General features: G+C 40.5%; 1 protein-coding gene across 1 annotated transcript in view; it reads right to left on the bottom strand.

Annotated features, from left to right (window-relative positions):
* The window catches only part of SPECC1 (sperm antigen with calponin homology and coiled-coil domains 1), a 44,293-nt gene extending 40,076 nt beyond the window's left edge, over nt 1–4,217 (bottom strand). Inside the window, exons 1-2 of the mRNA XM_010573693.1 lie at nt 4,067–4,217; nt 923–1,058 (exon numbers count right to left, since the gene is read on the bottom strand). Of these exons, the coding sequence (XP_010571995.1) occupies nt 923–1,058; nt 4,067–4,213 (283 nt within the window). The 5' untranslated portion in view covers nt 4,214–4,217. The remainder of the gene's footprint in view (nt 1–922; nt 1,059–4,066) is intronic.
* Between the last annotated feature and the right edge of the window lie 22,692 nt (nt 4,218–26,909).

Below are 26,909 nucleotides of genomic sequence, written 5' to 3'. Positions count from 1 at the left end.
AAAGATTAACTTTTTTTTTTTTTCTCCCCAGAAATCCCTTTCTGGTTAGTAACATTGTTCTGTTACTCAGCCAAACCCTGCAGAGGCTTTGACAAATAGGGAAGGTCATGGTCAAATTTAATAAGATCTCACATTCCCTTAGAAATGCCACCAGGGAGCAGACAAAAGCAAGCGTTTGCTGAGCTCCAGGGGGAGAGCAGAGCGTTTGCACAGAAGCCCTTGGTATGCAGATGGCGTCGCTGCCTTTAGAAACAAGCTTAGGTTTGAAACCAATGGGAACAAGCTGATGGGGCTGACGCTGAGGGAGAGAGCATGCCACAGCGTAGCTTAGGAGCACAAGTTATACACGAAGATGCTAGGGCTGGCGCTTTGTTCTCGCGCCTCTGCCGTGTCCCAGGAACAGCAGGGTAACAGCTCTGCCCATTCAGCAGAGGGAGAAGAGACAATTCTATTCACATGTAATGAAAATGTAAAACGGAAAGCTTTCAAATTGATTTATTGCTCTGTGAGACAGCGGGCTGCGTACGGCGAACGCCAGCCCTGCGGCACCGCAGCGCGCAGGCCGCGACCGCCGCGGCCCGACGGCGCCACCGCGTGGCCGCTCGGGGAGCGACCGCGGGCCCGGGCCCCACGGGGCTCAGCCCTCCGCGGCCCCCGGAAACAAACCCCCAGAGCAGCTTCTCCCTTTTCGCTTTGGATTACTGACTTGTGAGATGGTCCCCCCTCCCCGAGGTGGGGTGTAGGACGCCGTGAAAGGCCAGCCTGCGAGGCACAGTATGTCTCGTCCTATACGCTGAGTATTACAGCAGGTAAGTTACAGCTGTGCTACCGGGTGGGGGGGGCATAAGGAAAACTCAGCTAGGATCTTGGTCACGGCATATTTCATATAAAGTAGACTGTCTTCCAGAATCCACGTATCTACCTGTGCTGGGCTTCAGTCGACTCTCAGCAAGCTCAGAAATCGCTCCTGTTGTAATGGTCTTCTTCAGCCTAGAGACTCCAGAAGCTGCTGCCACCCCTGGTTTTGTCAGCATGTCATCGCTGCTTGCCCTTTTCAGCTGCAATAGAGATCGTGAGCAACCAGAAGATTAAGACCTTGAATATTCCCATCAAGTAGTTCAAAATGCAAGGCTCCTGGGAGAAAAGGAACATTTCCATAAAGTAACCCAATGGGAATATTGCTTTGATAACCTCACTAAATAATTTTTTATTAATTTCTATATTTGTTTTGCATTCTAGATATTTGAGAAGTGGGTTACGAGACACTACTGTTTCGACAGTGAAGAATGAAAATGGGAAAGACCATTCAAATAAGCAAATAATTGAGAGGCAGGGAGAAAATAGTTTACAGGAGCAGACTACTGGCAACTCCGGCTTCTCAGATCTTGCTCTGAATAGCATTCATCGTATTTCTTCACTGGTTTACATTTAGTCAGGTATTTGGCCCTGTGCAGGTAAGTGCTAGTTGCAGAGCCTGACACATCCAGCAGGTCAAAGCAGCAAATAACCGCCTTAATCTATCAAAAAAAGATACTAAAAGTATCTGCTGGTTCTTGTCTCTCCACTCAGGATCATGCAGTTTTGCCCCAATGGTGACCTTTGATCCTCTGAAGAGACTTCTGAGCTATTCCAATAGCAAGCAACCACCAGTTCCTTCCCATGTTTGCCAAACAGGAGTCACCAAACTTTGTGGCATCATAAATTAGGGTATCTGACATGAACAAAGAACATGCTGGAGACCAAGCCAAAAATCTGAAAATCATTTAGCTGAGAAGCTCAGCCTGCCACAATAAAACGCAAGAGCGGCCAGTGCAAGATTAAACGCAATTACCAACTGGAAATGCCTTATCTTAAACATTATACGATTTCAGCTATTTACCCTCCTTGTTTATTGAAAAACAGTGAACAAAGATGGCCGATGATCTCATGGCGGGACCTAATACTTGTTGTTTTACTAGGAGCTGTAGGACTCAGTAGAAGAGAAACTGCAAAGTCTGTTCACAAGAAAACATTTTGTTCATGTGACCACCAAGGAAATAATTCACAGAAAAAAAGATGCATTGGTTTTCAGAATATATAAGCTGCAGAATTCTAAAAATTAATACTGACACATTTCATAAGTTTAGAAGAAGGTAAACTATTTGTTTTACAGGGTATTTTACAGTATGTGTTTTTTAAAACATATTAGTGGATATCACTAATTTACTTAGTAAGCCTTATTGGACATGAGAAAGCAAGGGACCAAGGGATTTGCTGTGTAGTCTTTTTTGGGAGGGGGATTTCTAGTAAAGTAAGTCTACCCTAAATGCGTACTCAAGAAATCCGTGCAATACAAGCACAATGAACTTGAGATTCAAGGAGAAACACTGAAATTATGTTGTTTCAACAAGCTGAAGTAGCAGTTTATCTCAGAACTTTGGTCAGCTGCTTTCCCATTTGTGTGCCTCCATAACAGACTGTGTACCTCTAATAACAGCCTCTAATGTCAGGAAAAATACTTTTAATACTGAAAATAAAAGTATTTTAAAAGACCAAAGCTCTGGAGAGTCTCCCTAGAGCAGTACTTTTTCTATCCTTTTCAGTTTGTGGTCACCTGAACTGTTTTCACAGATCAAAACCCACTTCCTTTGAAGTTGTCCAGTGACACCCAGAGGGTCCATGAACCACAGGCTGAAAACCACTGCTTGGGTTAAATGAAAGGAGAGCACACAACAAGCACTCTCCCCTATTTAGCGGTGCCTGAATGTAAAGTCTTAAAGCAAAATGAAGTCTCTCAGCTCCAATTCTTTCTCTCTTTCATCTCTTTCTCTGACTCAGAGTCTGTGGTTTCCTGGACCCTGTGAGCACATAAGTTTCAATAGCTAACTTGTTGATCTGCTCCAGGATACCAAACAGCTAACATTTTGCCTTCTGGCAGAGGTTTTGTCAGCTCACTCTTCAGAGCAGAATGGAATAATCTGACTTTCTGACCTTTAGAGACTTCCACAGTCTCTACAGTAATTTCTTCAATGTGCCCTCTTCTGCAGCAGCAACTATGGTGCCTTTTTCTACCCTGTTTCTTTAAGGAAACCACTTTGATGATCTTGCATTTGCTGATGATCAACATGTTGAAGATATTAGCTGTAATTAGGAAGAAAGCCCTCTACGTTTAACACCATATACAAATTAATTGTATCAGATTTCCTGATGAGTCTCTTTGGTAGTATTCCTTCAGAGATGCTTGCTTCAGCCATACAGCACATACTGCAATGACAAACATAACCTGCCTGGAACACTGGGCTGAAATATCCTATTGATAAGATGGTCAGAGCATCTAGGAGTCTACAAAGCAAGTTAAGTAAATTAATCCTTCACTCAAGAAACAGTGACAATTAATGAAGTTTAGATCTCCTCTTGATTAAAATGCTGTACCATGTTATGTATTGTTTACTGAACTTTACTATTGGAAACAGTTACAAACAGGAAGCCATGGTCTGTTTTCATTACTGGTATCTTGGTCTGTATTTGGACGACAAGGTTATTTTTGTTTGCTGGCTGCAAGGGTACAGATGTAGCAGCAATTCAGGTATATTACTCCATTTTCTTAAAATTGCTTTGACAGAAGTTCCTGCTATTTTTGAAATATATCTGTATAGAAAGATAGGATTCATAAAATGTGTGTGTTCCATTGCAAGTAATCTCTTTTGTTAATATATTTTGCCTTGAAGGAAGAGAGGCACAGATTTTTAGGAATTCTGGAAATTCATTAATAAATCTCTTTCAGTTTCTTTACATGTGTAACAATCCGTTGAACTAAGAATTTGCCATTTATTTTTCTCTGTCTTCAAAGTTAAAGAAATTCCCTCACACACAGACAGTGTAAGAGAACCCACTCATACCTTCTACAAATACAGTGTCTCCCCCATAACATGCAAAATATTTTCAGAAACGTGCATTAGTCTAATACACAACACAATTATAATCTCCCTATGCTTAAGACAGTGGTCGAGTCCACTCCAAGTCTTAGGGTCCAAGCTTTAACCTGGAACAAGGCTATAATGCTCACACAGTCCCTACTGGTTAGTACCTTGCTGAGCCGAGATTCAAAGGCTAGTGAAGTCGAGGACTTGGATGTCTTCATTCCTGTTGAGGTGGTGGAAAGCGATTTTCCTCTGTCAACCCCATGACTCCCTTGCTTTGCCACTGCACTCCAAGGCCTGGCAGTACTCTTCATTTTCTTCCCCAATAACTCAGTCTACAGACCCTAAAAAAAAAAAAAAAAATATATATATATATGTATACACAGGCAAAAGTATAAACTGTCTTTATATCATCTGAAAGAGAGGCAACAGAGATATCTGGCATCAGTTTAAAGGCTGAAAATGCCATGCTAAACTTCATTGCCTCTCTCATACCCATCAAAACTCAGCCTAGAGAATCCCTCACAGTAGGCTGCAGACACTTATTTTTCATACTGACTGGTAACATGAAACACCACAGAAGGAACACCGACTTCTGTTGGGACTATGTAAATCAGAGACTTCTGTCAGCCACAGCAGAACACCTGTGAATGCTGAAGCACAATGCAAGAGTAACTGACAACACTGAAGTCCACAGCAATTGAAGACAACCTTGGAATAAAAAGAAAACTACTTCTCTCACTGTTAGATCCAGCATCTACAACTGAAATAATACTCACTTTTAAAAAGTCACATGAGAAGCAAGTTTCCTCAGTTCTATGGAAAATATGATATCTTTAACTTATCAGTCTTCTAGAGAAGCAGCAGCTGATGTTGCCATAGTGATAAAAAGACGTTTCACAATACCAAGTTTTACAAAACACAGTAAAAAAATATCAACTTCCTTGCAAACAAAAATCCAGATCCACTATTCCTCAGAGAGAAACTTATGCAAGACAGAAATCCTGCCAGGAATCAGCAAATCAACATGAATTCCTTTTTTTGGATATAGCTGAACAAATTCAATCTGCCAGCAAGAACAACTAGTCTGTTTCTCTCAGTACGTAGACAGCTGCCAATTAAATCGCTTGTACAACTTTTGTAGATCTAAAGCCATAAATTTTCACCAGCCATTGCCCAATCCAAACCAGGAGCAGAATAAAATAATCGGTTGGATTTTTTTTTTTTTTTTTTTTTTTAAAGTCCCACCAGCCTGCTGGGTTGGGGGGGGGAAGGGGGGGGGATTGCCTGGTATCTCCCACACTTCAGTATAAGCAACATTTTTCTTCTGCAGCTTCATTTTCTAAAATAGACATAGGATGTAGCTGCGTATCACTTTTGTGTAGGCAGAGGCTAACTTGCTTCTTGTCTGTTAAACAAGTAACCAAAAGATGTACGAAGAGATAAGCCCAGTGTCTCAGCTAGGGCAATGCGCTCGCGGTAAGCACACACTGTTTATCACACTGGAGTCCAGCTGGGCCAGTGTGAACTTGGACAGCAACCCCTTGACAGAGATGCCGAAACACTTTCTGGCTGTCAGTACAAGGACTTAGGTCACATTTTGTATCTCATCATTTGCTTTATACTTTATTTCACATTCACAAATAAGAACACTCACTGAACTCATGGGAAACAAATCTGTTTGGGGCCAAGTCGTATTCAACACTGACAGCACCTTCCAGGTGCCATGATGGTCTATTTAAGGAGTGTTTTGCTGCACAGAGGCAGAAGGGAATGTCAAGTGCTCTGCTGCTGTCTTACAGAGAACAAAGCTAGCAAGTGACATTTCTTCTATTTATCCTTGATGCCTCTTGCACGGAGGGCTGTCTACTTTCTCCACAGCTCTAACCTGTCATCTCCTAAATAAAGAAATAAAAAAGTTACTAATTATTATTGCTAAGTATAGCCATGCCTCCGTTAAAATTCTTAACACGTACAGTGTGGAGCCATCAACTGATCTCATTAGAGGAGAAAGCAGAGTAATCTTTGTTGATGATTATGCTGATCACTTGGCTCCTTTTTTTAAAAACACTGACAGATATGTAAGCTATATTACAATAGACGATATTGTTTAGCATTCCCACAGTTCATGATCTACTTAGCAAGCTTTGGTGCTTTACATTACTTAATAAACTATTTTTTTAATGGGCATACCGTTCACTGTATTTATACGGGTGAACAAGCAACTACACATGCAAACTACCTTCCTGATTAGATCTCCAAATTATGCAGATTCTGGTTTTTGTAGATCCGGTGGTTGCACACGCATTTTGCTTTATTATACCCTCTGGATTTCTTCATAACTGTATCTCATACTTTCCTGCCTTAAGCTGTACAGATGCTTTCTTGATATCCTAAAGAATTTAATTTTGAGTCATCCATGGCATTTTAAAGTTGCAGTGGAGTGATATGCTCATTAGACCATGATGTTAGAAGTAAAAGGATGAGGTACTTAAAAAAACCAACCAAACAAGAAACCATAACTCAAGAAATCTAGCCAATAGCCTGAGGCAAACTAGCTTTTTCATGTAATGATAGCTGAATTACGTGCCATGTGGATTTAATAATATTTTACTACGCCAAGCAGATGAAATTAAAATTGAAAAGCACATATTTGGATTTATTAGTGTTTATTAGTTTTCCATGTATTTATATGGGAATCAGCATTTGTAAAAGATGGAAATAAGGCTTCTCATGTATTTGGCCAACCTGAATCTGCACTGTAGAATAAAGATTTCAGTCTCTGAAGCGAGATCCCAATACTTTCCACAAGCCTTATATGTACTTCAAAGAATAAAGCAAGGTTGCACGCATCTTAAGTTGCTTTCATTCCTAGGTAGGTAACACACATTTGAGTTATTAAAAGTACTGCTTCAGAAGAAGTACTAAACAAAACTATTCCCCCCCCCCCCCCCAAAAAAAAAAAAAAATTCCTGCTGTTCTTTGATGAGAGCAGGAAATCCATTCTCGGAGTCAACATCAACTTTTCCTCTTCTCCAAATTCAATTTATTGCATCACAGGAAAATAAACAACAACAATAAAAAAGTTTCACAGAAGTTGTGGGCAGTTGGGACAATGGGAAACCCTAGAAATTCAGTATCATGGAATGGCTCATGGACTGAGTTAGGTAGCCATGAACTGTCAAAATATTAGCTTAGATATATAAAATGCCTGCAGCCAGTTAGCATGAGGAAACCTAACATTAGCAAAGAGAGGTTTCTCTAATCCTTGTGTAAAAACAGCACATATAGGAACAGTTTATAATAGATCGTATTTTAAAAAATAATATACAGCTTTTATCTAGTTGTCTCAAAATACACCATTTTTTAATACGTGAATCATTAAAAAACAACGTAATTTTTAAATCTGGAAAGACAAAAAAGCATTTGTGGAGAAACAGATAAGATGACTAAATATGCTGAAAAAAGAGAGCATAAGGACAGAGTGCTACTAATACAAGCTGCAAATATAGAATCATTTAGGTTGGAAAGGACCTTTAAGATCAAGTCCAACTGTTAACCTAACACTGCCAAGTCCACCAAATATATCAGATAATAATGACTGCAGTTTTTGAAGAAGCTCGGGTTAAAAGACACCTCAAATATACCCTTCTGTCCCAAATCTTAAACAAGGCAGTAGTTTGTCACAGCAGTGCAACAACTAAATGGCAGCCTCTGCTTCCTTGATGTGATTTTCAGGCCAAGCCTGGTAACAGTAGCTTGCAGAGACCATCCTTCTGAGCCAGCAGAAATTACATTGCAAGTAGCCAATCATGGCCAGAAACTATCCTTGAATGAGAGCTTGGGAATGGGATCACGACTAACTTATCACATCTGAGTGGATCTTGGAAGACTGTCCCTTTCACAAGTCAGGACAGAAGTAGTATATATGTACTCGTATTGTAACTACTATAACAGGGTATATTGTTCAATACCCTTTCGCACACAACCTTCCAAGCCTTGTGTATCTGCATTTCTGCACCTGTGAAACTGTCACCAGGTAATGGCTCCCAGGGGCTTTAGTACATATTGATAGAAGTCTACTGTATTTTAACTAAATATCAGCATTTCCTTCCGAAGGACCCCAGAGAGATTATGACTTGATCTCTAGGCTACCCAGAGAAATCTGAAAGAGAAGCAGCCTTCCACAAGAGATGCAACCAAGGTGCTTTTGCAAATACAGTGACAAAATCACTAGTGTTACACCCATTATGTCTCAATATGTTTCAGATGAGACATGCTTCTGCTCATTCTCCCGGAAGATGACTCGCTTTAAGCAGCGCCTGGAGCTCTAGGATTTTATTTTTAATTTCTTTCTTCACATTTCACAGGGAACTTTCCTTAGGAAGCAAACAGAATGCTGCCATCCCAAGATTCAAAGTCTGTCTTTCTTTGGCATCAGCCAGAGCAGGTCACTAGCAGGCCATAATTAAATTCCTGTAACATGCCCTGCTTGGAGCTGTACTCTGAAAACATGTAGAAACTGAAGATAAGCAGCAGCTCCATGTTGAAATAAATGCTAGGCATGAGGTTCATGCCAACAATATGTTGCTTCAGAGCAGCAAAATCAGTTCTATCGCCAGTCACTTCCAAACTGCAGGAGTTTGGGGGGGGTGGGGGGTGTTTGTTTTCAAAATCTTTTACACTCAAAAGCACTGGTCTCTGAATACGCCTTTCCTCTGAAACAGGTGCTGCAAATGAGATAATCAGAGGGTTTATAAAAATGTAAAGCTGGTCCTGACAGAGCTTTTTCTCTCAGTAATCATCAGAATTCCCTGCAGGCATCAGAGTTTTTAAAAATTCAGGCCATGCTATATAGTTCATCCTTTCTTGCTGGTATTTTTAAAGGGTATTGGGAAAATTTTGATGGGGGCTATTTTGGCAGTTGGCAGAAGTTTTACAGTGGAAAGATAGTCCATTTTACTTGAAATTTTATTGTTTTATTAAAGATTGAGAATGTAGACATTTCTTCATTAGTCAGTCCACACACATTTATTAATAAAAATCTTTAGAACCAGTCTAGAATTATTCCCATTTTATGGCTAGAAAAACTGGATTAAGAATTTATCCTCACTCTCACAGGCAGTCAGCATCGGCAGAAACAATGCTAGGTCTCTTGGATCTTAAGGCTTGGCTATCCATCAAAGGAATAATTCACCAGGCCTGTAGAACAAACTTCTAGGAAACACATTCTGCTGACTATTAAAAGCTATTTTACTCTGAATAACTAAAAAGAGTAGAGTGATGACAAGCAATATTATTTCACAGTCAAGAAACTTAGCAGTTACACTATTAAGTAAATAAAAATTATTAGTGTATCTGCAGAAATGAAGTTACATAGGAAAATCCCTGTTGGGGGCTAGAGATACAAATTATCTGTACCCCACATAGTTTACACAATTTAGGTTTTGGTTCTCATGTCTGTGCATAACACTACTCGCTCAACAGGACAGTCAAATTAAAGCAGAGTCATTCAAGTTGCTTTGGGAAAAAGACTGAAAAAAAGAATTATGAAAACTCATTACTAGATCTGGAGAGTAATGTACCAGATGGCACGTTCATTGAGACCTGTGAATGCCCAGCATTTCTGAAAAATGAGGTCAGAAGTACCAACTTTGCAGATAGGAGTCTCAAAGGACAGAAGCCTGTGACACTGGTGGGTTAAAACCCATAGTCCCCAGTGCCATTTTCCTGTAATTCAGTTACTTTTCATTACATCAAAAGGTCAGACTATTCCAGAACCTTTATTACACATTCTCATGAAATCAAAGCACAATTTTCTTCTGGTTCGGGTTTGTTGGGGTTTTTTTAGCATGTAAAATCTGCATCATGCTTATACTATTTTCCTTCCAACCTAATCAATCTCTGCTATTTTCAGACAAACTATCAACTGGAACATAGAAATATCTAACAAGTTCAGTAAACTGTAAAGCATTTTCTAGTGGTGTGTAGGAAGCTATATGGCAGGATAGCCAGCTGGGCTAAAATAGAATTCTTTTCTGCCTTTCACATCAATTCACTTTAAACAACAATTTTTAGACTTGACAGATGCTTCCATATGACTCATCTTGATTTCTTAGCCAATATCAGGAATCAAGCCAGGGTCACAAACCAGGGAAGTTGGTAAGTCCAATACAGTAACTGGTAACTTGGAGATAGAAGGCACAGATAAAAATCTATTTGGAAATAAGACTGGGCTAACAATAAAAACAAACTGTTTACTCTCTTTTGGTCATCTTTAGCAGCTTTCCTTAGGCATCTGCTCCTTTCAGCTGTGTAGTATTTCTGTATCTACCTCATCCATCCTCTCTTTTCTCTAGTTTCTGTTACTTTGTTTTTAGTGTCTTTGAGGCTATCTCAGTGCAACCTTCCTCCATTACTACTCCTCCAAGCGGAGACACTTGCTGGATTTTTGCTGGTACAAAGCTTAACTTTCATTAGAATTGGATTTAAAAGGCCCCCCAAAAAAAAAAAAAAAAAAAAAAAAATCACAAGGCAGACCACCTTCTTCCACCCAAACACAACTCAAAGAAACAGACAAGATATGCCCATTGGCCAAAACCTCATCTCAAAGGCTCATCTTGCTTTTGCTGGCCAGAGAAAGAGAATCAGTTATAAACCTGACCCCAAACACTGAGCAGCAGTTTCCTCTGGTCTACCTCAGCAGACCTGCTTTCCAATTTCATTTGCAGCTGAATCTTCATGCGTTGCTGGTAAAGTACCAGGAGACAAGACACCCCTTGGAAATTTTCATGTCCAGACTGCATGCTACAACAGGGCAAATTCTGCTGGTTTTATGCATGCCTCAAGCAAAGACAGTTTTAGGTTTTTGTTTGGTGGGTTGGGGGTTTTTTGGTTTTTGGGGGTTTTTTTGTTTTGTTTTGTTTTTACTTTCAAGAGTGAAGAAAAATATATATACAGCTAGGCAGTTATAGAATCAAGGTACTTTTGCAAGGAGTTAAAAGTGTTGATAATTTCTAGATATAAAACAAATACACAGAAATTAAGACACATACATGCCCAAGGTCACCCAGCTAATAATTGGGAAAATACAAAACAAAATACCAGTCCCAGGATTTAAGCATCAGTGGCTCTGATATAGTTTAAGAGTCACATCTTCAAAAATCTTCATTATGCTAAGGTTGCCCGAAGATTATATCCTCATATGAAAATTACTGGTTTGGGTTTTAGTTTGCTTTGCTTGTTTGTTTTAATTGCTCTTCTGTAGGACTCTTTAAAAAACCCCAAACAACTCAGAAAAGCACTTTTAATATGGCATCAGATGAGAATTTTCTTTACAGGGTACATGGCTCACTTCCTCTACAGTATAAGCAACTTCTGCAGAGCCAGTTCTTTTTCCCTTCCCTTCATGGTATCAGATGGAACAGAGACAATGGAAACTCCCTTGGATCTCCCAGAGACAAAGTTACTTTATCTGTGGTTACAATTGTAAGAGACAATCTTGCATTTCTGTGTTGTTTACGGCATTTCTTGCTTATTTCCTTAGGCCGATTGCTGTAATTCTCTAAAATGGATATTTATTAACCAGCACATAAATACACTGAATGGTTACAAGGACATCTAAACTACATCAGAAATGGCCCAGGTGAGGACAGTTCCAGCCAGCCACAAATGACAGGTTTCTGGCCATCAACTCAGCTTCCGAAACCATCCCAACAAGACCGCCAGAGTCCAGGTCAGCAACTGCAAAACTCCATGTCTCAACATTGCTTAGAATATAATCCTCTTCCCACCACAACCATTAGAGTCACTGATGACTTTTCCAGGCATGGACAGATGACAGCAGTGCAAAACCTTCTGCCCACCCTCCTCCACAGAAATTCTCCATGGAGTTTTGGATTTGTGAATCTTTTATTCATAGTTAGATCCCATGAAAAAAATGCAGAAGTTACAACAAAATCCTCACGTGTGCATATGGACAAAGGATTTATTTAGCTGCATTTCTCTTGTCCTTGTTCCATATTACTGGCCATTTATAAGACAGGAAAATACAGGTATCTTTGTTACTTCTGTAGATAAAATACCCAGAACTGTCATCTGCCGCAGGGACGGATGCTTAAAAATCAAGCCAAAGCTGTACTTTGAAATGTCTGGGAACATGCTCCTCCTGTAATTTAAATTACGCTGTTTGTACATGGATATTCAATCTCCTCCTCCTCCTTCCTCACACTGATTACCTAACCAGTCACCATTACATATATCAAGAAAAACTTTGCTACCTCCCTATGACCCCTGATCTTATAAACAACATGGGGATAAGGAAACAAAAATCCCAACCTATCTGTAATTTTCTGCTCATTAGCCCTCCAGAAGGACAGTGGCCACTACCAGCTGCATGGTGTCCCACCTGAAAAAGCCATGAAGCACAATTGTATGCTGGCTGTCAATAAACAGTCCACCATGCTTCTCTGGTTTCAGTAGATTGCGTTGTCTTGGTAAGGTTGAAAGGACGAAAGACTGATATGATCTTTCACTAACTCCAGGGCAGAGATGTAGATTTAAATGTGGCAATTCTGAATCATGTTCATCGCATTACTGATGGATGCACACAAGGAAAAAAACATCATCAGAAGGGTAGAGTGGCAACATGCATTTGTAGGAAGGCGGGCAGGGGCAGCATATTCTCATACTGGGAGAGTGTACATGAAAGCACGTAGTGGCGGAAAGCATACATAGAGGTTATGCAATAAATTCCAAGTTTTACCAAGTCACATCAAAACTACATCTAGGAAGCGATTCCACACTACAGAATTTGGAGAATGCATTTTTATAAGTTGTACTTCCCTCATTACTTCAATGTACGGCAAGCAGGGAAAGTGCATCGGTTTACATAGTGCTAACATCCACCCTTTGGAGACCTAAGTCAAAGGGAAGATTCAGGAAGGGTAAAAATGATGCACTGATTCCAAACTTCCTTTTTGAAGTTGCAACCATGTTAGAATCGCAAAGAATTAGGTCACTCTGGGCTTTCCCCAATATGACTCTGCCCTGAAGAGATGGGTTTAATTTATGTTCAGTATATTGCGTGCTGAGAACAAAATGTTTTAGAACCATTTCAAGGTAGCTACTGCTCATTAATCCAGGTTCTTTGAACTACTGTCCCAGTGAATACAACACAAAGCAAGTGACACATATGGTTAACACTTCATGTTTTGCCAACCCTCAAGAAGGAAGAAAAGAAGGTTTCATTTTAGATAGAGCAAGAGTTATATAACTGCTAAAGAAATTAAGAATAATTACAAGTGGTTTGCCTGATAATTACCTGCCATTACATTTTTCTGTAGCATAGAGGGTAGATACATCTACAAGAAAGAGAAGGAACGATGATGGTTTTTGGAATGGCAGACGGCGACACACAGCACATGGCTACACGGTAATCCTGCCTGGTACATGCACAGACTGGCAGGTTCCCCGTCCCCTCAAAGTGCGGAGGGATGATATCGCAGTCAATGTGCTGGCTTGGGATTCCACCCGATTCTATCCTCAGCTCCAGCAGAGATTTATTGTACTACCTCAGCCATGTAAGCTTCCTATGCCTTAGTTTTTCCATTTATAAAAAGGGGATCATAATTGTTCACTAAAAAGCATATTTATGAAGATAGGCTCATGCATGTGCCTTGGAAAGGAACCCCCAGAGAAAAAAAAAAAAGTAAAAATGAGATAAATCAACATCTGTCACACAGCACGCAAGTGAGCAGCCTCACATAGACTGCCACATGCTGGGATGTTTCCCCGACTCCCATTTTCAAACCATCACAATGCAGAGAAATAATTGAGACCTGGAAGCTATCCCTTAGAGGGATATTTATCTTACATTAAAGTGCAGAATAGATCACTGATTAAAGTTAATAAATGGGAACTTCTGAACATTTATATGAATGACAGTGTGAACTTCTAACAGAAAGGGTTCTTGCAAAGATGAGGACACAACTCTAAAACTGCAGGAGAAACTAGGAGAATATTCATACCAAACAGGAACAGAACAGATCTAGGCAACAGTATCAATGGTTTACAACTGTGACTTAGGGGACCACTGATGGACTGAAAGACCCACCTTGGTGGGCTACTAATGAAATTAAATTGTTTTAGAACTGAACTGGAAAGGGAAGGGGTAGTACATACATGTGTGCATGTTAGGATGAGGTATTCTTGTGTTAGTTATCTGTCAAATTGTGCAAAGAACACTGTATTTCAGCAAATCAAATATCCTCTCTCTCCTGCTGAGGTTACAGGGGCAGAGAGCACTTTATAATTTAGGAAGAGTAGAAGAGGAACATGCAAAACAGTCCCTTTCGGAGGTGAGACAGAATGGATTAGTAGGGGACATCTAGAAGAACTTAGACTGTGTGCAAGAGAAGGGGGTAGAGAATCCCTGTTTTCAAACCAGTTCTACCAGTAATCCTTTACTGCTACACATAAAGGACTTAATTACATCCCTACAACATTGCCATATTACATGCTATATAAATGCTATTATTAGTAGTAGTAGTATGATCAAGCTTCAGTCCACAGTACAATTTTAAGGCCAACTCTTAAACTGCTACAATTAAAGGGTCTTGCTGAGAATCCGAGCAGCTCTCTGGTGTAGTGTTGTAAGAGGGTACTCGTCTAGTATGCTCCCCAGTGCTTTCACTGAACCCCTGCAGAGATGCTAGCTGTCAAACCTATTTGCTTAGCAGCTTGTTCCTTTCTGCCCTTTCTTGACTGGACTTTGTGAACATGCAGTAGTAGAGGAAAGTCCGCTCATGTTCCTGCTTCATTTAACTGTTGGAGCACAACCTTAAATTGCTAGAGAAGAAAGCAGAAACAGGCACAGAAACAACTTCTTCTTTCAACCCTTCTGTCACTAAATCTGTAGCAGAGCAGAAGAAAAATACAGTAGCCAGCTCTCACAGACTCACACGGTGGGACTCTTTTGCTGTTGTGATGGTTTTTAGACCACCTTGAGCCCATTTTCAGCTAATGCAGAATTGTTTGCACCATACATATTTTTTTTCATACAATTTAGTTTTAGAGTGAGATACTAGGAAAAAAAGTGTTGAGCAAAGCAGGTCCATTCACCCTAAGAATACATTACTGATCCTAGAACCCTTCTAAAGGTAATACAGTTCCCACCTTAAAAAATAAAAGATATTAAAATACTTACAGTAAAAGCTTGTCCTCTTTTCTGCATTAAAAAGAAAACTGTCTCCCACCAGCTTCTGAGAGCATGTGCAAGCCAGACTGAAAATTCAGGGCTTGAGTGCTTCCCTGAGAGGAAAACCACATTGCAGCGAGACACAGAGAGCTGCTTGAGAAATGATTCACATACGGAAGCAAGCTGGCTTCACCAGCGCTTTGGCATTCAGCACACACATATGCACACTTGCTTACTCAAGGGAATGAGAAATATTATATTTTCATCAAAGCAAGGAGGATTTATGCAAGAAAGCTATTTGTATCCCACCTCCAAAACACTGAGATGCTTCAATCCGTAGAGCAGACAAAGAGTTTCTTTCAGTATCCCATCATCCCCAACAGCAGAACTGGACACTGGCAGAGAGCATAAAACCCAGACTAGTCTGCATGATCCAATCAAGTAAAAACATGCGGTACATACAATGTAGGAAGGGCAAGGAGGTGGCCATAGAAAGAAGGCATTTTTCAGAGGAAACCACAGAAGCAGCTTTCAGAAGCTTTTGTATTCCATGCTAATAACCTCTCCCCCAGAGTGCCAGCAATCACAGCCAGGACACCTTCCGACATTTCCCTTGCCTCCATCATTGCTTCAAAAAAGTGGAAAAGTGTGTGTGTGCAGGGAAGGAAGATACATTAAGACAGAGGCTTTTACACAAGAAGTAGCTAGAATCCTGAGTGACTTCTCTTGAGCTGTCCAAGAAGTGTCAATCTGTTCTTTATTTAGAAGAGAGCAAATAAGGGACAAGAGTGAGCAATGCTCAAGATCGTTCCTCTTTCTTAAGCTTTCTGAAGATAATTTAGTGTCTGAAAACAAAAAAGAAAGGGCCAGAGATCTTAACAGAGTCAAAGCAGGCAAAGGTAGTATCAAGTTAGAAGAAACAGAGGGAATGCAAAGAGAAATCAAATCCAAATCTAAATTTCAAACACAGAAACCTAAGGTTTTTAGAACTGGGCTTTTCATTCAACTGTGTCCAGAGGGGGGGCTATTCACTCTCTGATGTCTCTGACCCAAGACAGTCCGACTGTGACTACAGATCAGGAATTCTCTCCTGAACTGCAGAGATCCTTTCCCAGCAGTGTGAACCTAGTATATAAGCAATGTTGATGCTACAATACTAGTCTCATAATAGAGAGATACGGAAGATTTACAATATGAGCCTAAAAAGACTTGCTGCACCTGAATAGTTCAACCTTACTGCACCCTCTGGAACCCCTTACTCTAAGGAAGCTAATGTTATGCCAAGAGCAAATTTACGTTTCAGTTCAGTGTTGGCACCACTACTGTTACCTCAGAGTGACCAAACCTTAAGACACAGACTGAGTCCAAGCTAAATCCCTTCTGAAGGTATGGATTTGGGATCCAGCTTTCTCATTATATTCTTAAGAGTGTGAAACTCTTGCCTTCAGATCTTAAAACACCAGAATAAGAAGACAACCACACCATGACTTATTTAGCATGTGATAATGGTCTATTTTTGGCAGGTATCAAGGATACATTATTAGTTATAAGTCCCTAAACATTCACCCAATCATGCCAGATGCTATTCCAAGTTCACTGACACCCGCAGTATCAATCCTTCTATCCAGCCTACTTTGCCAGTTTCTTCAGTACCCGAGGACAGGCTGTGTGATCACAGGTGGAAGAACTTATCCATTCCGTACTTTTTATACGTCTAACATTTAGAGGTTTTGAGATTATTCATAGCTCGGATAAGAAGGCAGTACTTTGTCATTCATGTTAACAAAGTTCTTGTAGATAGTGTGATCTACATACACTGTGTTTCTCCTCCCTGAGGAAGTGACACTACATTCAGTGATGCATGCATAGGCAAAGAGGTCACTTAGGTACCCAGCGGAGGGACTGCAAGTCCCTCCCTCTGCTTTTATTATGGACCACCTTCAAAACTGAAGAGATACAGCTGAAAAATACTGACTCGGAAGCAAATGACTGCAGGTCCCTGGACCCTGAACTCATAAACGGGAGGGACATCAGTTGCATACACCTTGCTGAAAAGCTTCTTTGTCTGAAGAAAACGCGCACACTTTTTGGACTGCAGCACGCTATCTCTTTGCCATTGCTGGTGAGTTCATATGGGCTCAATGGGAGAGCAGCATTGTCAGCTCAATAGGTTTTCCTATTCTTCAGCCAAGAGAAATAAAGAACTGAAATGAGGGGCGTGGGGAGAGAAGATGAGCTACTATATTTCATTCGCAAAGGTATTTTTAGCTTTGATAAATATAACTTGAGCAAAACCTAAAAATGACAATTCTTGGACATAAGGAGACAGTCACAGCATTTACATGCTTCAGCTTTGGTAGACAGGCTGGAATAGTGGCATACAATTTCCCCAAAGCCAACAAGACCAGACAGTACATTTGTTTATTTAGAGGTTTTCTGGTAGCACTTATTGCTATAATTATCTGATCTCTTTACTTAGACCAAAGAATTAACCAGCACAAAACCTTCTGAATTGAAAAAGTGCCTTTCTGTTTAATGAACAAAGAGCCCAGAAACAGACAGCTAAAATGAGTTGGCCAGACTCAGAGAAAGCCTATGGCCTGTCCAGGGCCTTAACCATAATTACTTTCACACAGCCAGGATGAGAAAACAATTTCAAGTAGTGATATAAACTTTTTTAAAGAATCTGCCAGGTTCTCACCCAGCTGGTATATTTGGTTGACAGACAAAATAACAGTGAGCATATTGCTTGCATGCTGCTCAATCCACTAGCTCCCACGACTCTGCAACAAGGTATGAGAGAATAAGACCAAACCCCACTAATCAATGCACCTTTAAAATACTGCATTTGAGGAATTCAAATGCTTTATGTTGCAACATGCACTGTCTGTGCAATTTTACAAGAATGAATATGGATGAAACACAACTTAATAGAATGGACAAAGGGCAGAATTTCTAGTAGCATAGCTTATTTGAGAAACAAATGCACATAAAGAGAGCGTGGAAAAAAAGGCTTACACAAGGAACAAGATTTAAAATATCTTTGCATTTACAGATATTTATGCTATATTTAACTGCTTTTGTGCATGCAACAATCTTAATTACAACGGAGAGAAATTCCATAAACAAGGCTATTATGTCAATAACAATGTCTTTTTAAAGCAAGTCTCTAATTCAGTTATAAGGCTTGGAACATTACTGTCTGGAGTTTTAAACCAAAAGTAATTACAAAGGGAAGTCTGCATCAGACAGCAAGTATTAGTGGAGTCAGGCCATGGCTTTGGGACAGCATTTACTCCGCGCTTTCTTCCTCTTTGTACATAACTGATACAAACTTCTTTATTTTCTCAGTTCCACTACAGAAGTCAGGAAGTTCAAGCAGCTAGTGGACATTTGCAGAATGAATCATGGGGCACCACTTTTCACTTTGACAAAAACAACTGCTGTTCAGTTAACAAGATGATGCTGATCAAATGGGTGGATATAAAGAGTGAACTCCTGGAACTATTGCCAAGAGGCTCCGCCAGTGCAAGAAAGCTGTGTGCACTGACTTGGAGAACTCACATTCCCCCCCCCCGAATGTTTTTAAGAGACTATTATACAGTTTCATGTTCCCACTCATATACCTGAGGAGCTCAGCCTGTGGCATGGCTACCAGCTTTGACCTGCAACTAGAGAAAATATTTGTTGCTGGAAGAGACTAGAATCATTAAATTTGGAAAAAAGGCAGATATGTTTTATGGAACATGGAGTGCTATAGGAGACAAGAAAAACAGCTTCCTCCGGTGCCTATTGCCAAAATTTCAAAAGACCAGACAACAACTTTAAAATTTCCAAGGGAACAGCCACTAAGTCAAAAATAGAATTAGGAAACTGCCTGTTTCAAAAGTAAGAGTCTGTAAGAGGCACCAGCATTTTTCAGTATTTCTGTCATTTCCAAGTAGAACACTGAAGAGTTAACAGACCTCTATCTACCAAAAAAAAAAACCAACAACCCAACCCACAGAACAAGGCAAAATGGGGAAGGAAATCTGTGGTAAAGGAATATTCATTGTATTTCATATATTTAAAATAAAAGTCTCTGATCACTTTTGCACACATTTATCTGAAGTTTATTTTTCTCTGCAATTTTCAAATGTCTGCACTTTCTTAGGCATCAGAGAGACAGCACAAACCAAGGATAGCTTTACTGCAGTCACCCTTCTATTAAAAATGCAGATAAATCCAAATATGTGAAAAAGACAATACTCAGTGCTCTTCCCTGAGAGGGGAAGGTGAGACTTTCAGTGTTCTTTTTTACTTAACTGATTTTTTTTTTTTTATTTCAATGACTAAATGAAAGACTTAGGGGAAAGGGAATATCTCCATTCATTTTTATTCCTCACAGTTAGTTTTCTGATATATAAGTTATAATGTGCATTCATTAACAATTCCTAGAGAATTACCATATTCAAGTAGCACAGCAAGTTTTTACTACCTACACAGGCAAAATACTGCACAACCCTACTTGCTCCCTTTGTTTATTGTCCGAGAGGGATCACATGCTGGAAAAGCTTGCATTTTATCACCTAACGGGAAAGGAATTACAACAGATATCCATTAGAAACACTAAGGAGCCTTGAACAGAGAACGATTTCATTAAATTTTTGCTGATCACTGACAATGAAGAGCTGTGCAGGAAAATTAAGGACTGGAAAAGATGTGTGCTGCAGCCTGCCTTAGGATTAAAAAAACACCAACAGGATGGTGGAGGAATGCCCCACTGCTTTGAACTTTTTGGCGTGTTTCAGGGTGATGCAAATAAAAGACCTGAGTTGTCAGCTTTGTTTCAGAGGGACTTGCACTGGAACTGCTGACAGGCCCTGAATGAAGACAGAACTGTGGGGTATGCCTAGATGCATAGAGTGCATCACAGGGAGCCCAGCAGCAACAAAAACTAGGACAAATTAACGGAGAAAACTGATGAAGCACAAGGAGTTCAAGTCCCAGGAGACGAACAAGACCTCTAATGTAGATCAGGATTTCAGAAAAAAAGCTATTGGTAGGGTTTGATTCCCCATACAGCAATGTCTGGAGTTTCTGTCTTGTTCTTGCTCTCTGCATCTTTTACAGATTACTTGAACAGAATCAGCTAATCATTGCAGTAGCTTAATAACTCATCTATTTTACAGGTAGGGAAACAAAGGCACATAAATTACTGACAAAATATCACAAGCTAGTAAGGATCTACAGCGCCCATTGATTTTAGCTCCCGTATAATAAGTCAGCAGTTTTGCAAAAAACATGCATATTGTTATACATAGGCACCCAGAATCAGAGTATAAAAGTCTGGCTTTGGTGACATAAGCAAATCCAGAAAAAAAGGAGACTCTAAATTAAAGTTCAGCAATTCCTTGCTTCCAGACAGCTTGTATGAACAAACACGTTTGCTACTGCTTAAACTTTTAAATCAACTTAGCAGGCTTGAGAAATTTAACCATGCAGCTGAAATTTGAAGTACCCAAACACTGAGATCCTCCCAGTATTAACTGCAGTGTTACAGAATAACTATTAAGAAACATGCAGTGGTATAATGGAAGCAAAGTCCATTCTGAGATCCAGGTTCTGCTTTCCGGATTTCTTACAAAAATTATTTCCTTGCATTTCTTGGTTAGTAATCATAATTACTTAAGATTTTAAACCATCAGTCCAAATTTGGCACACAATAAACATTATAACTAAAATCATTTATGAGCACTTTTAAGCTCAGCAAAAAAGATCTTAGTATGTGGATCATGTTGCCTATGAGGCAGGTAAGGACAAATATCTGCGCTTCATCAGCATGAGCTCATCCTCCAGACAGGCCGAACTCTTTCCATCAGAGGTGCACAGTACCACTTGCTCTGGCTCTGTCATGTCAGTTGTCCACACACACAAATGCAGAAAGCAAATGCAAATTGCACCTCTCCTCAAGGTCTGTAAGCTCAGCCTCCCATTTTCTTGTACAGAACAGCTACACTGAACAGCCCGTTACATGAATGGAAGCCTCCCTTACCGAAAGGTAAAAGGCCTAAACGCCAAAAGCAGCGGGCACAGCTAATGAAGCGAGAGAGCAGCAGAAATAGGTGCTCAGCTTTCCAAGTTTCCATAAAAGCAAGCAATAATTTAAAATCTCCAGCAGATACTAAAATAGGGGGGTAATGAAGCAAGAGAATAGATTGCATGAAAAGGAAGAAGTATCCTATGGAGTTTGTGACCTGTTTACCATAAAATAAATAAATAAATGAAAGCAAAACAACCCCCTGAGGTGACAGGGTTAGTATGAGGGACATTATGAACCTGCCATGTGCAGAAGCCTATAGAAACAGCAGTAATTACAGAGCAAGAGAGGATGATTGGCCAAGCAACAAGAACTTGGGAAAGAAAGCAGATGAGAGAAGGAAAGGGGAAGATTAGGAAATCCAGGACAGCAGGTAAGTCGCTCTGGGTATTGCTCAACTAACACTGCTAGCCTGGTACACAGCAGCTGAAGCCTAGAGCAAAAAAAATAGCAGTTTGGTAATACAGAGAAAGGAGAACACACAAGCCAGCTCAATTTTTTTGTACTCCACGCTGAATCACTCAACAACTCTGCCTGCTCCTGTGGCAAGTGGAATATCACGATTTTGCATCCTTCATTAGGATTAATTAGTTCATTTGTTGATGGTATCAAAAGAAAGGCCAAGTGTTGGCTCAGTCAAGGAGAGTGAAATTTTCCTATTCCTACAGGAGCTTGCTGATGAGGGCATGCTCTCCAGGGAAAGCTTGGTCTGTCACTACCTGTGTAACTGTCCTCTATTCTCTGATACGAGGACAGACTCCAGAATCAATCTTACTCCTTTCAGTACCATTAACATTCACTGTCATTAAAAATAAGAAATATGGGGGGTTTTTTCCTCTTTGATATGTGTGTGATCTCATTCAAACCGTGAAAACAACAGCCTAAGCATTTTGCCCTGTTGTATCTCAGGGAGCTGGAAACCTTCTACCAGCAAGAAACTCTCACAGCAGTTACCATGGTGACACTGGTAATAGATATTTAAAGGCAGCTCACTCATAATCACATCTATTAGATATCAGGAGGCTTTACTCAGAAAGACACAAAAAGCTTGAAACCAGGGAACCAACCAGGGTTAGTGATGGTATAAGTGGACAAGAAATTTATGGAGAGAGATCTGCTTATACCACCATTTAGCCAGACACAAAGGACTCCTGTTGAAATCTGACATGGCACTGAAGCTTGCAGAATAAACTATTTTTAGTTAGTCATTTAAAAATTGGTTCTGAAAGCCTCATTTCAATAGTGGTGGCTCTATAAATCCTTTCAGAGCAGTCATTGCCAGAAGTATAATAAAAAGCTGTGCTGCAGCTCATCCCACATTAGAACCAGGCTGCTGGAAATTCCCTGGCCTACCAACATCACCTGGAGGGGGTTCCTTCCAATAGAGAAACATTCGTGGCAGCTACAGATAACATTGCTCTCTGCACCCACCCCAATGGCCTGACACCAGGGAACTGGTGAGCCCCGTTCCTGCAACGCAGCCACAAACTCAGCTCCAAAGGGACCTTGTCTCCCCATCTGGAGGGTTGGGTAGCCTAGTGACATACTGCTTTTTAGATGTTATTATGCGGTGAGGAAACTTGAATCTGGATAAACAGGAAGCTCACTGAGTTGAAGAGGTATCTTTGGTTATATAAATCTTAAATAATCTCTTTCTTTAGGTTCTAGTCTGTAGTCCTTCAGTCCACTGGAATGTACAAAGAATCTGCAGAATCAGATCTCTAGATACAAAGCCACTTCACCGACTTGGCTAAGCCTATGCAACAGTCATCAAATTGAGATTTCCTTTCTCTTTTTGCTGCATATTTCCATGACAACTTTCTTCCAGTATCAACTTCTTTATATTGGAAAGGTCTCTCAAAAGAGAATTGAGGCTTCTATAGCAACAGCTAAAATCCCTGGGAGATGATGATGTCTGAAACTTTATACAGATCTTTTTTTAGACAATGAGTTACAACACAAGTGCATTTGGAATTTCATAGGTGAAAACAAAAGCATATGTAATATTAGGGAAATTGTGAAGATGGGAAGAAGTAACTTGCTGAAGTGGGACAAACACAAAGAAATCCCCTTACTTTCAAAAAGGACATGCACTTTGAGATACAAAATGTTAAAGAGGACAGGATCATACAGTCATCTTGAAAACCCACATCCTGCTCCTTTTCTCTGGAGTTACAGAACATAGTCACAAGGAACAAGTCTGCTGATCCTAAAAGGAGATTTTATTGAAATACGTCCCTCTGCAGTCTATCTTACATTGACCTAAAGGAAAAAAAAAAGCATCAGGATGCCTTTTCAGTTTTAACTCCCATATACCTGTCAACTAGCTACAATCCAACCTTTTTTCAGTACTTTAGCTGTTTGCCACAGTAGTAACAGTATTCTCCAACATGGAAAGCCTTGCTACCTCAGCAGAAAAAAATAACTACATTCTCAAACAAATAAATTGGTTAAACTCATATAAACCAAGGGAAGTATAGAAGTTAAAACAACTTTCCTTCACTGAATTTAGGTATATTTCACAAAGAACTTTACTTCTCCCATGCCCTTTCAAACCTAAAATCTTTTAAACAACAACAAAAAATCCCAACAAAAAAACAACTACATTCGCAACCTGTATAAGAAGTAGGAAAGCATCAGACTTAATATATAGATGAGAAAACCATAGAATGAAAACATTAAGCATTGCTGCCAGAATCAGAGCCCAGCAGGCCCCAGCACACTTCTTTTGTAGCCGCTGGAAACCTCTTTGCGACACAAGAGGCAAGGTCGGCAGTCTGACCAACTGCAAAGCAGCCATACTTCCTTCGGCTTGTGGTGTGACTGAAACCTTTTCCTTTTTTCATTAAAACATCCATTAATTTATCCCCTTTTCTGCTCATTCCCCTAGATCATCACAGTTCTGGTAAGGGGAAAAAGGTGCAGCCAGGTAGGCATGAATGAAAAAAAATTGATTTAGTCTAATTATTGTTGGCTTCCACCTTCGGCCACTTCCTGCCCAGTTAGATAACTTCAGAAAAGACTCTGGAACTGGCAGTTTTACAAAATAAAGTTGAGCACTATGAAGACTTTTTTTTTTTTTTTTTTTCCAAATAGCAATGCCAGAAATGACAGCCAAGCCCTGTTCAAAACCTGGGAGCTCTACAACTAAGAGACATATGCAAAACCAGGATTTCCAACAAAACCCCCATTATTTCCAAGGTTTATCCCGTCTGGAGAATATTGAAGTGTGGGAGAAAGACTGAGTCACTGTAAAGGTCAAGTGAAATGCAATTATTTAATATCCCCATGTGCTGCCCTCTGCTGAAATAGATGCTGAGCACATTAGAGCATTGAGTCCATTGCAGGCTGTAGAAAAACTCACGATCATCTGCACCTAATGCTGTCATTACATAGGAAAGAGGCACACTCACACCAAATGAAAATATTTCATCTGGGACTAGGCAAGGTTAAAAATAACCTAAGTTCTTATACTGGACTTAACAGCTCAAAGATGAAAGTGTGATTTCAGGGACAGCATTCAGACAGTAAGAGCCTGGTGAAGGAAGAGGATCAAATGCATTGGCTACACGTCTGCAATAATGAAGGTTCACAGGTTTATAAAAGAAAAAAAGCTGAAAGTTTCATTTGAACAATTTATTTATCAAAGATGTGTTGAACTCTTAGATTCTCTCTCCAAGCCTTAATCCTCCATCTGATTTCACTCACATGAAAAGACTGGTCAGGCAGATGAGATTATTCAAATACTCAAGGACATGTATCTGTTTACGTGTAGAACACAAAACAGCATGAATAGGAAAAGGAGAAAACGAAATACCTAAGGGGGGGAAATATAACATATATTTATTTATAAATATTTATATATTAAAAGTATTTTATGTAACTGTATTTGCAAAATATTTATAAAAATATTATATTTACAAACAAATAGTAACCCAGCATTTTCTCCAAAACCCAGGAACAGAGAAAAGAAAGTCAAAACAATATTCCAGCTATACATGTAAACTCTCGGTCCTCAGATTCCAAATCCAACATATCTTTTTTCCCTTTGTACCTTTTGAAAATAGGCTTTGCAGTGTGACTTCAAGATCAGCCCAACTAGGTTATTTTGGATCAAGGAGAAGATTGAAATCTAAAGTTCAGGGCTCCTTAGGGAGATCATCCTGCCAGCAACCTTCTCTACCTTGTAAAGACACTGTTTTAGTAGATTTTAACTGCACACTTTTCAACAGTTTCTGACTTTAAAAAAAAAAAAAAAAGAAAAAGAAAACCAACAAAGGAGTAAAAAACAGTGGAGAGGGAAGAGCACTGGGCAAGTGGACCCTACTGGTCCAGCCAGTAGAGGGCAGTGGAATTTAAGAGGAAAGTTGTTGAAAACGAACTTCGTATAATGAAATATTTCACTTGGTAAAACCATCAATTTAAATTGTTATTTCAACCTACCTATCCAGTCCTAAAATAAGACATAAGCAAGACAAAGTGCAAAGGATAAAAAAAAGGAAGAAAACAGATTACTTCAGGATCTCTAAAGAGTTGTGTTTCAGGGTATCAGGAAGATTTCATATTTAATGCATTGTTTAAAAATAATTATTAAGTCTTTTAAAATTTCAGTTATTGAAATACACTACTTCGAAGCATCCTGTCGAAACCATCCCAGATATTTCTCAGGTGTTTAAAAACCTATGGGTAATTTTAACATTAAAATAGAGAAATATTAAAAAAAAAAAAGTCAAGAAAGCTATTTTTAAGGCATACCTATCTTGACTTGTGCCGAGCTGAACAGAAAGCTGGTTCTAGTCCACCAGAACAAGAAAGTAAAACAGGCTAAGCAAAATGCAACACAAGCAAAGCAGTAAAAGATTTTTAATGTTCACAGCACCTTGCTTAAAAAAAAAAAAGGGGGGGGGAAGGGGGGGAAAAAGAAAAAGGTAAAAAGCACCATTTCTCACCTCATTACCAAAAAGAACAAGCTTCTAAGAGCAAAGGTTTCTATATGATTTGTCATGAGTTAAGTTTGCATTTTGTGACAGAAAGGCAGATTTTGGTTACTCTCCAAGCCCTTCTGAGATATACACAGGTCCTGAAGTGAAACTGCCACTCTACGCCAGAGGCGGCCAGGGTTTCCTCAGAAAGGCTACCGGAGATGGCCTGACACTCCAGCATTTTCACCTAGCCTGTGGAAAACGTGGAAGAGTGAAGATACCTTCCCTGAGCTCAGGCTAAGGAGCTCATACGCTGAGGTGCCATGAGCTCTCACCTCAGACGACGCTTGACGGCTGCCGGGGTAAACCGCAGCTTCCCGCGCTCCGACCTCCCCCACACGTCCAGCCGGCAGCTCCTCAGGGAACCACGGCGCTGAACCACCCCGCCGTGGGGCAGGGGCTTCGGCGGGAGTCGGTCCCCGCACCGGCACCCGGGCTCGGCGCCCACCCCGCTTACCGCCGGGATCCGCTGCCCTCCCCGGAGGGCTGCCCTCGTCCCGGCCGCTCGAGGGACGGCGCGGGGGGGAGGCTGCAACCGGCCGTCCCCGTCGCAGGACCTGTTGCCCCCCCCAGACACCAGTCAGTCAGGGGGAAACGGCGGGAGGACGGCGCACGACGCCGCCGGTACCTCAGGAGCTTGCCGCCCCCTCCCCGCACCTCAGCCAGGGCACAGGGACTCCGTCCCGCACTGCGGCACCTCAGCCCTCCCAGCCCCGGGGCTGCCCCGGGCGAGGCCGCCGGCCTGCCCCAGC

The sequence above is a fragment of the Haliaeetus leucocephalus genome, unplaced genomic scaffold (assembly GCF_000737465.1).
Source record: "Haliaeetus leucocephalus isolate CR32 unplaced genomic scaffold, Haliaeetus_leucocephalus-4.0 Scaffold395, whole genome shotgun sequence".
In the NCBI taxonomy this organism is placed as follows: domain Eukaryota; kingdom Metazoa; phylum Chordata; class Aves; order Accipitriformes; family Accipitridae; genus Haliaeetus; species Haliaeetus leucocephalus.
This window is presented reverse-complemented; position numbering and strand designations above follow the sequence as displayed.